This window comes from Macrobrachium rosenbergii, chromosome 26 (assembly GCF_040412425.1).
Source record: "Macrobrachium rosenbergii isolate ZJJX-2024 chromosome 26, ASM4041242v1, whole genome shotgun sequence".
Lineage (NCBI taxonomy): Eukaryota > Metazoa > Arthropoda > Malacostraca > Decapoda > Palaemonidae > Macrobrachium > Macrobrachium rosenbergii.
Window position 1 is genome coordinate 7,564,182 of NC_089766.1, and position 10,433 is coordinate 7,574,614.

The 10,433-nt window shown below is 35.9% G+C and overlaps 1 protein-coding gene across 1 annotated transcript; it reads left to right on the forward strand.

Moving 5' to 3' along the window:
- The first annotated feature begins 224 nt into the window (after positions 1-224).
- Positions 225-9,516, forward strand: LOC136852981 (gastrula zinc finger protein XlCGF8.2DB-like). Its single transcript, XM_067128068.1, has 2 exons — positions 225-362; positions 4,881-9,516. Exon 2 carries the CDS (start codon positions 5,452-5,454, stop codon positions 6,430-6,432), a length of 981 nt encoding a protein of 326 aa, XP_066984169.1. The 5' UTR covers positions 225-362; positions 4,881-5,451; the 3' UTR covers positions 6,433-9,516.
- The last annotated feature ends 917 nt before the right edge of the window (positions 9,517-10,433 follow it).

Here is a 10,433-nt window from a genome sequence, read left to right on the forward strand (position 1 = left end):
ATTTGATATTTTTATAATGGTCAGGGCACAGGAATGCAAGGGAAATATGGAAATGACAGAGTAAAAGATTTAGTAAACTTTTGTTTAGTGAAGACTCTTTAAAACAAAGGAACGTATTTGGAAAAGGAGACATGCAACAGAAAAGAAAAATTAAGCATCTACGGCTAAGAAAACACTCTACATTCAGGTTGGATGCGCTGTTGCAAAGGCAAATTCCGCCTACCACTATTTACAGAATTTACAGTGCTACTACTACTCATTTTCTGTGGCTACTCCCAATACACGCTGTCACATAGAGGCTAAAAACTATACCTATTTATCGTCGTTGGAGTTTTTATCAGGATTATTACGACATTTTAAAGGTAAGCAGACTTTGTGTGAGCCATTGGACTAATAATAATGAAAGTATGCCCATACCCAGGCCATATACGAAGACGGGCTCCGTAGCGTAACTGAAATGTCATCAATATGATTTACAGTTACAGGTAGATCTAGAACTACATGCACACACAAATTACAGTATTTTTGTTGCTTATCAAGAATTCACTTATTTTTTTGTCGGTCGACTGTAATTAACTCGTAACTACCACTTGTAATTAACCCCGGAACTGATTTTAGCATATTTTTACTGTGTTGCACGTGGGGAATTTTCGGTAAAACTGGAGTTTCCTTCGTCCAGGGGTCCGGTTGGAGAGCCCCGGCCAAATAACACGACCTACTAGGTTAGGTTAGGTTGGGGTACGTTACGTTATTATGGGATTTCTTTTATAAGAGGTTTCTTCTCCTGTCCTGTGGGGGGCTTTTGGCTAAAAACACGTGGAGGTTTTAGTGTCATAGGTTAGTATGGTTTCTTTTATAATAGATTTCTTTAGGCTAAAACTTTTGGTAAGTGGCCTGCTAGGGGAGCGTTGGGAGGCCCTGATTAAGTAACTCAGCCTGCTTAGGTTAGGATAGGGTTTCGTTATATAGATTTCTTTAGCCTATAGGGGAACTTTCGGTAAAAAGTGGATTTTCCTTTGTCCTGGGGTTTAAGCGTTGAGACCCTGATTAAATAACTGGCCTACTAGGTTAAGTTAGTATGGTTTCTTTTATACTAGATTTCCGTAGCCAATCCCTTCTTGAACATGTCTCATGTTCACGGAACCATTCCGTACAGTCTGTGCGGAGCTAATTCTTGCAAATACCCAATGAAATCCCAGTTGTTTCTGGTGTAATTTGAATATTATTTGATTTAAAAGGCCTAGATACATTTTAGATGACAGGTAGAACATCAGCTCCTACCACAGGTCAGGTTAGGTTGTATAGGCTACCTGCAAGTGCTGCAGGCATAGGGAGCCACTGCAGACCTTGGCAGGGAGTTGGGAGCTATAAGTATGTTCAGTAATTCTGAGGAATAAACATAATAGCTCCCCAGCCTACCAATCTGCAGTGATATCATTTACTAGGCTGAAGATAATTTTGTTACTGAACTACTGTATAGGCCTAGAGAAAATGGTGTATATAATGCAACAGAGATGAGATAATTTGAGAAATCTACCAAAATGATGTGAGATTTTCACCATCTTTTGTTAAAGTTTTTATGTTCATCCCTGAGGGCCTGGTAATAAACATAGCGTCCCGTGGAGCTTTTCTTCCTGAAAACAAACGTATTGTAAATATCTCATATTCTCTTTTGGTGGATTTCTCAAATTATCTCGCCTGTACTACATCATGTACACCCTTTTTTATATTCAGTTGAAGCATTTCATTAATGAATGATATTTCCATGTAGAGTTCTAACTTGGAATTACCATAAGTTTAACAGGGGTTAGGCAGGAGGCTCTTGTCATGGAGTATGATGGATGTTACTCCTATTGACACATGAAAATTCCCTTTGCCTAAACCTATTGACACATGAAAATTCCCTTTGCTTAAACCTATTGACACATGAAAATTCCCTTTGCCCAAATCTTGTATAATAGCAAAGGAAAGAATGGCCCTGTAACCTCCTATACAACCTAACCTTCTCTCACAGTATGGTAGGTTGCAAAGAAAACTGAAATTTATGTGACAGAATTCAAAACAGTATAACTTATTCTTGCTCTTTGCTGACATCTGAATTTTGGGTGTATCATTTTTATTTGCTATTCCCTCATATTTATTTAATTGATCACCTTTTCCAACAACTTGTTGTTCTGTGCAAGCTGATCTCCCATTGGTCTGTTGACTCCGTCCATAAGGGTTTCCAGCTGAAGATTTAAAGAAAGCAAAGAGAAAGAATTAGGGTAAGAAAGTTATAGCCTAGGTTACTTTACATTGTCAGCACCAACCATTCTTGTGAGATGAACTTTATAATAAGATTAAGTATGTATTTGTTTTTTATCACAGACCCATTACTTGTACTAAGCATTTTTGTGCATCATGCTTGAATGCCAGACAGATCAGTTTATGTATAGAAGAGAAAGATGATAAAGTGATTCGGTTATTTTGTTGCATACTCGTCTATTCCAGTAGGTTTCCAGTGATTAACAGTCGTTTTTTGTTTGCTGACAGATTAAGTTTTCCAGAGATTCCTCGATTCATTATTACCCTGTGTAATATCCAGCTTTCACTTATTTATAACTATGTTATACTTATTATTAATCTTCATTCCCAGCACTGTTGACTACATTAATTACACAATTTGATTTGTTTTTATGATTTTAAACCTTTGATTTTCATGTGAACATACCTTCATTGCAGGCTGGTTCTGTCGTTGAAGCATGGTATCAGGGTAGTTATCTGTGGTAGATGATTAAGGAAGGGAGTACCTCTGGTCACTTGGCTGGCAAGCATTTTTAATTTTTTTGGCTGTTACTTGAATGAAGATGTTTCTGCACTGCTGGACTTTCCAAGCGGCATATGTTGTAGTATCTTCATTTCATCCTGAATTGACATTTTATCTTATAAATTATATCTTGCCATTGGTTTTGAATGCAGTAAGGATGATGTTCGTTGATTCACCCTAGAGGGTGAGCACACACTCCTCTTTTCTCACTGGCTCCCTTTCAATGATCTTTCATATGTTCCCAACCATATTCACCAGGTACATGCCAAGAACATACACATTATCCTAAGGTTACTTTTGGGAAGAAACAACATGACTGTAGAGGGCATTGTCAGGAAGAACTTGTTCTTCCCAGGAATTGATTGTTCCATCTGTACAATAACAAAGCCATGTAGGAGTGGTCCTTCTTCTTATACTTTTTTTGTAACTCGCCTCAGTAACAGAACTTTAAAAGACTGCTGATCGTCCTCATGGTAAATAAGAATAAAATGAAAATGGTCACAAGTTTTATATCACATCAGAAGTATGGAAATATGCACAGAAGATGAGAGATAGATTTGTGTTGTTACACATAGGACATACTTGCATAATCCATGATCACTTGGTGGCTAGTGATTACTAGCCATATTGTGAAGATTGTATGGTACCCTTGGTTGTGAGGCATTTGTTGGGTGAGTACCCTTTTCTGGGATCTTAGATATCAGTACCTTTATGGGGATTCTTGGAGATAAAAATATATAATACAAGTGTTATTTCTAGATTTAACTCAGAAGGTGGTATTTATGTAGTTAATGTAGTTTGGGCGAGCGTTCCTTTTTATGGTCTATTATTATTTTTTTTTTTTTTTCCTGACAAATTAAATTGGAGTTAAATTTGCTGAAGAAATGTCTCTAAACTATACAGAACATCCATACTATATCCTCTACCAGACAAATGGAAGTGTTATTGTGATTGGTTCACTTTTCAATGATTGGTTCCCTTAAGGCAGTCTGATTCAGTGGATCAGTAAGCACCCCTGATCCATAGACAGCTGTCCTTTTGCTCGTAAACTGGCAGAGGAAGCTGTCAGTTGGGCTTAAAGGTTATGGGCACCCGCTTGCCGGTTCTTTGACATATGTGGACTTACTGCAGATTCTTTGGTAGAACTTAGGGTGCTTACATCAACACCACTAGTAAGGAGCTCCTTAGACATGATTGCAACTCGGTTTGTCTTCTAAAGTCTTGGTTCTTTTGCTTAATAACAGTTCCAAGAGTATCCCACAGGTCTCAGTTAGCCAAATCTGTGATTCTAGTGGTTCCATCTTCCTCTCCTAAATTCAGATTCTGGCTAATTATAAGTAGTGGGTTTGTTTTGAAACATGTATAACTAAAAAAGTAACGTTTTATCAAACAAAACAGTTACTGTACTTACAATACAAAGTTTTCACCTCCAGGCCTGTTAATTTCTCACTGCTAGGTGGTCAGATGACACAGGTGACCAAGAAAAAACAGGAGGCATGTCTGGCCTTGTGGGGAAGGCAGACACTGATGGTGGAAAGGACCAACTTTGATTAGAATAAATTGTTTGATCCCAGTTTGAATCTGTTGAGGAAATTTATTGTCCACTTGAGCAAAGATCTGATTGTTTTTCCCGTAGAGTAAATTGTTTTTTTCGTAGAGAATTATTTACATAGAATTAGAACAGTTTATAATACTGTAGAATGTTGAAATTATTTTGGAGTACAGGCAGTCCCCGCTTACTGCTGCATCGGTTAATGACGTTTTGGTGTTACAGCGCTTGGCTAACGATGTTGTTACCCAGATTTTCGGCACTGGTAAGTGGTTTATTGGTATCGATAAGCTGTTTATCAGTGTCAGTAGGCAGTTTGTCAGTGCTGATAACTGGTTAACGGCATTATTAAGCAGTTTATCGGTACTTATATCGCCAATTTTTGGTTACCGGCGCTTGGCTGGGAATGGAACCATTGCCATTAACCAGGGACTGCCTGTACTGTATGTTAGTATTTTGTCTTGATTATGGGCAATACTATTGAGAGCATGTTTTTACTCTGAATTTTTATTTTATTTATTTCAGAGTATGTATTCCAAACAGAGGAAAATGACTTCAGATTCCTGATGCAAAGATACGGAAGATTGACAAGGCTTGAGTTGCTTTGAAATTATTTGGCTCTTAGCGCGAAATATGAATATAGTACGTATAGAATTTTCCTACTGGTAAAGCATGAATTACTGTAATATATATAAGATCAGAAATTTTGTAACAACGATTGAGTGTTGCATTTGTTATAGAAATATTTAAGTTTATGAACTGATATTGCTTAGTTATATGTATATGATAGATTAATTGATTTTTGGTGTGAGGATGATATTTTTATAATAATATATAAAGCGAGGCAGTGTCATTGACAGCAGGCTGAACCATTATAAATGTTTGAACATGCAAAAGAAAACTTGGACACAGCCTAATGATGTGAAGTTTAGAACCTATTGTTAAAAGGGAATGATTCTGGTTTCATAAGTGCTTCCTCTCATTTCATCCGTCTTTTTGTACGAAGGCTTGGGAGTGTTTCTTTTTTTAAAGCTGTAACCTTTTTTGACAAAAAGCAAAGTAGGATTCAGTACTGTAGATTTAAAATCCTGTGAAAATGGAAGCTGGAAACTCATTGTCATTGCCTTTAATCAAACAAGAGAAGGAAACTTTGGAGGATGAACTTACTGAAATCACAGTTGATGGTTCTGTATTTGTTGACTCTTCCGAAGATGTTAAGAGTGAGCCAGAGTATACCGACTGTAATGAATTTGATGTGAATTGTTCATCTGAGTCTATAAAGATTGAGGAAGACTCTCTAAGTTTTGATGGGGAAAGTGAAGAATTTATTGCAGAAGAAAATGTGCAGTTTCATACAGCAGTCTCAGATGATTCTAAAATACCATTCGTATCTTCCGGCGAACTACTCACTGAGAAAGTGGGTGAAGAGTCTGATGAAAATTACGTAACTTGGGACATGTTTGCAAAGAGACCTAAAGGAGTAAGGAAGAAAGTCACTTGTGCTGAATGTCAAGCTAGTTTTTCCGAATTACGTCAACTGAGAAGCCACATGAGAATTCACACAGGAGAGAAGAGACCATTTCCTTGCACTGAATGCGAAAGTGCTTTTACTCGGTTATATCATCTCAAAATCCACATGAGAAATCACACAGGAGAGAAACCATACACTTGCTCCGTATGTCAAAGAGGTTTTACTCGCTCGAGTCGTCTCACAAACCACATGAGAACTCATACAGGAGAGAAACCGTATACTTGCTCCATATGTCAAAAAAGCTTCACCCTCCCAAGACATCTCAAAATCCACATGAGAACTCATACAGGAGAAAAGCCATTCGTGTGCACTTTATGTCCAAGCACCTTTTCTCATTCAGATAACCTCAAAATCCACATGAGAACTCACACTGGAGAGAGGCCATTTGTTTGCTCTGAATGTCCAAAAAGTTATTCTCGTTTAAGTAGCCTCAAAATACACAGAAGAACTCATACTGGAGAGAAGCCGTTCACTTGCAGTGAATGCCAAACTAGTTTTTCCCTATCCCATCATCTCAAAAGGCACATGAGAACTCATGTTTTATAAGGGTAATTCTTTTTCCTGGTGAACTCGTGCAAGTAAAAATAAACTTATGGTAGATATGACAGGTATTGAAAGAAAGATGCTGTTTCCTCAAATTGTATATATCATAGTTTTTGCCTTTTGTAGTCAAGGCAAAAAATAGGAATTTATACAGAATTCCAAAACAGATTTTCTTAAGAGGGTTCCAAATGCACAAGAGAATTCATTCTCTAGAGAAGCTGTTCAGTTGCGCAAACTTTGGAAGTAATTTTTGTCACACAGATGTTCTCAGTGTGCATGAATATTCATACAAGAATATTCATGCACACATGTATCTATTGCTGAGTGCAGAAGAACTTATTCTTAGCCTAAATATATTATATTAAAAAAAAACACACACACCTGTCAACACTCAAGAGGAAACTATCTATAATTACTGAGAATTATAAGTAGTGTATTCTGGAATTCTTAAAAAGCTAGTGTCATCTTTGCAAGAGTTATCCAGGTGATACTGTGCTAGAAGAATACTTTCAAGGGCTAGAAATAGTATGGTATCAGAAAGCAAAACCAGTCTCAGTCCATTACATTCTAGATGCCAATTTCTTTATAGTCCAATTTCTTTCCACTTATATGGATGGTCATTATTCTGAATTCATTGATTCAGAGCTACTTGAAGAAGTTTCAAATTCTTAGGTGACCTTGAAATGGTTTTTAAATCTCAAAAACAGTTGTTTGTAAATCAGCAAGGGGTGAACAACTTTTCATTTTTAAATTTGTGGTGTTTTCTGTAGGAATGCATCGTCATTATTAGTTTTTTCCTTTTACATGAAAATTTTCTTTCTGTTGGGTTAGACATGGAATGAGTTTTCTTCAGGCTTTTGTCTTAAGCACTTTCTGGCTGAATTGTACATGTGGTCTAATTCTTCTTCCATGACTCTCAGAATTGCTACTGGTGTTTATTTACTTTCGTATTAGCTGCTTCTGAGACTAAATGCTTATCACTTCTCATTATGTGGCCAAACTATCTTAGTCTATTTGCCAGCTGCTAGACACTCATACCTCTTTTTTTCTAAGTGCCGTGTGAATTACATGAGTATTACAGGCCTTATACAGTACATACATCACAAATATTTGCTCTTTATTTACTGTATGTGATTACAGTGTTCTTATTTGCTAGTGTTGTAAAAATTGCTTTTCACTTCATCTAAGCTGTTGTGATATTTTTTTGGTTCTTCTCAATATATGCTTCACAGTCCAGTGCGTCCCCAAGGTAACCAGAATATTTGACCTCTACTAAGGACAGTCTTCCATATCAGCATGGTGTTCCTCCTCCCAGTATTCCTTAATTGCTCTTTGTACACATTTTGGGCCTTAAAATATCTTTCCTTTTATTTTATGCAGTCTGAACATTTCTTGCTACAGCATCTCTTCTATTTAATGCATAGTACTGAGTTCATCCACACCTCTGCCAAAGATTCCAGGTTTTCATTTTCCTGATTAAACATTATCCTGGGTTACTGATCCAGCCACCATGAGCTTTGTTGTGCTTGGATTGATATTCATTATTTTATTTTCAATTTCACTCTTCCATCATGGAAAAATTTCTGTGACTGCTTAGTCTCCTGTTAACAGCAGGGCATCTGCTTAGAGCAGATCATTGCAGCTTCCTTCTCTGCATTGTTCTATACTCCATTATCCCGATAAAGAGTAAAAATCTTGGGGCTGATCTTTGGTTAACAACAGCATGTGTATATCTCATATTTTTATGATGTGCTGTGACACATTAACATCGTTTGATAAAGGGGTCTTTCTTTTATCCTGCATTTTTAATGCCCATCCAAGTGCTTGTCTTGGAGCCTTGAAATTATTATGTGCTTTCTAAAGATTCAGTTATTTACTTTGAGTCCATAACCATATCTCTGTATCTGTCTTATCGTAAGAAAAGGACGAGTTTAGCAAGAATGCTCAGGAAACATGAAGACCTGGGCTTATGACCAAGTAGTGATGGTCTTAATATATATAAAAGTGCAATCCATTTCTTTGATGTCGTCTGTCTTTTAGCTTCTCCAGTCCTATGTGATATCAGATTTTCTCAGGGCTTCATAAAAATTGTATTATTCACTCTAATTGTTGCTCTGGCAACATTTTTCTGTCCTAAGCTGTATTTTTCCATCACATCCTCAAAACCAATTCTTTGAGTTTCCAAAATTCTTTCATTTAAAAAAGTTTTTTTTTCCCTTTTGCTAATTCTGGATAATATCAGTCTTTTGAGCTCTACAAATGCAAGGTTATCTTTTGTACATTGTTTGTGATATAAGGAAGCCCAGGCATACAAAATTCAGATTGCAATACACATATGATATAATAATTAAGTTCGTGTAAGATTACTGTACAAGGTCTTTACATGCTACTTAGATATGTAAAAGAAAACATATCAGAGAATGTGCAGTTTGTATAGTTTGTATGAACCTTATTTAAATAAATATTTGAGGAGATTTTTTATCCAAATACTGTAAAAGCAAAGTGATAAACAGATCAGATTTTGAGTTGTTCTCAGAATACTGCGGAACAATTAGCAAGTTTTATTTCCATAGGATTTTTATTTCCTGTGTTCATCCAGAATATAATACCTTTTTGTGATTTACCAAAAATGTCTAAGGTGTAAGAAGTGCTTCCCAAAGGGACAACCATTTTTAACTAAGGATCCTTGGTTTAAAAACCCAAAATGTTGGTTGCTGGCAATTGTTGGATGACTGGGTTAAAACCCATGATGTAGTGATTTTTTCAACCAGCTTTTGATCCACATTTAACAGTTAGAAAATATTTTGTATAAAGTTTGTCTTAAAATGTATATCTTGGTAATGTTTAATATATTTATTAGTTTCCCAAGTTGAAAAAAATATCGTTGGAGTCTTGCTTTTTCTTGGTCCCATGTATTTTTCATGGGGTTTCCAAATAAGTGAAGAATGTATTGTTATTGAATGTCATAAATGTTTCTTCTTTTTGTAATTTAGCATCATATATATAATCCCTTGTATTTGTAATGTTTAAGATTTGGTATTTTTGTTGAGTCTTGTGTTTGCTGCAAATAAACATTAATGAAAATTAGATGTCAGATAATTTTCTTTTGGGTATTTTTATGGCTATATTATCCTTCAAAGTATATAAAAGTGAATAAATTCTAATGCTTACTGACTCAAATATTCTGTGGAAGTTTAATAGTCTGAGAGGTTGGGAGGTAGGGACTACATACAATAGTTGCCTGTTTATTCAGCAGCACAGTATGTAAACAATACATTACATACAAGCTTTGGTTGTTTTCCTTCCAATCAGACAGGCAGGCAGAGGTTGTTTTAACAAGACTTAAGATCAGAAATATGTTTTCAACATGTCAGATTAATTTAGAGAGGAAAGAATAACACAATAGTGTGTTTATTGTGACAGGTTCTGGTGCACTTTCCCAAATATTTTAACCAGTAGTAGATATACTTACAGGTTATATATCCTTAGCTAATACTTTTGAAGGTGAGAATGATACCAATAACATTTGGAAACAGTTAACATTTTTATTGATATAAATAAAGCCTCTTTCTCCTTCATCATATTTATCTGTCACTAATACAGTATGCCAACTTTTTTACCATCATTTTAAGTTAATTAAAACATTGTTCACATCATTGCTGTATTACAGCGCTGAATGGAGTGGTGGGCCCCAGTTCCTGACATTTGGCCCTAATGCAAGCCATCAATCTATCCATCTACCTCCCATAAGTTGAAAGGGTAAAGCTCAGGCAACAAGGAGACAAGCAGTATGGGAGCATGAAATGAAAAAATACAAAAGGGGGTTAAAAGAAGGTAGTAACAAAATACTTAAAAATATTGATAAATTAAGGATTAAAATTGCAAACAATTGTACAGTATTCTGATAACAGAGCGAAGATAATGAGAAATAAAGCAGGTGAACAAACAAAAATTCTGTAGGAAAGTATTTACTAATGCATAAAATCAAATTAAGGTTACTATAG

Bases quoted from the DNA above. Each gene is read 5' to 3' on its own strand.
- LOC136852981 (XM_067128068.1), top strand. From the start codon at position 5,452: ATGGAAGCTGGAAACTCATTGTCATTGCCTTTAATCAAACAAGAGAAG.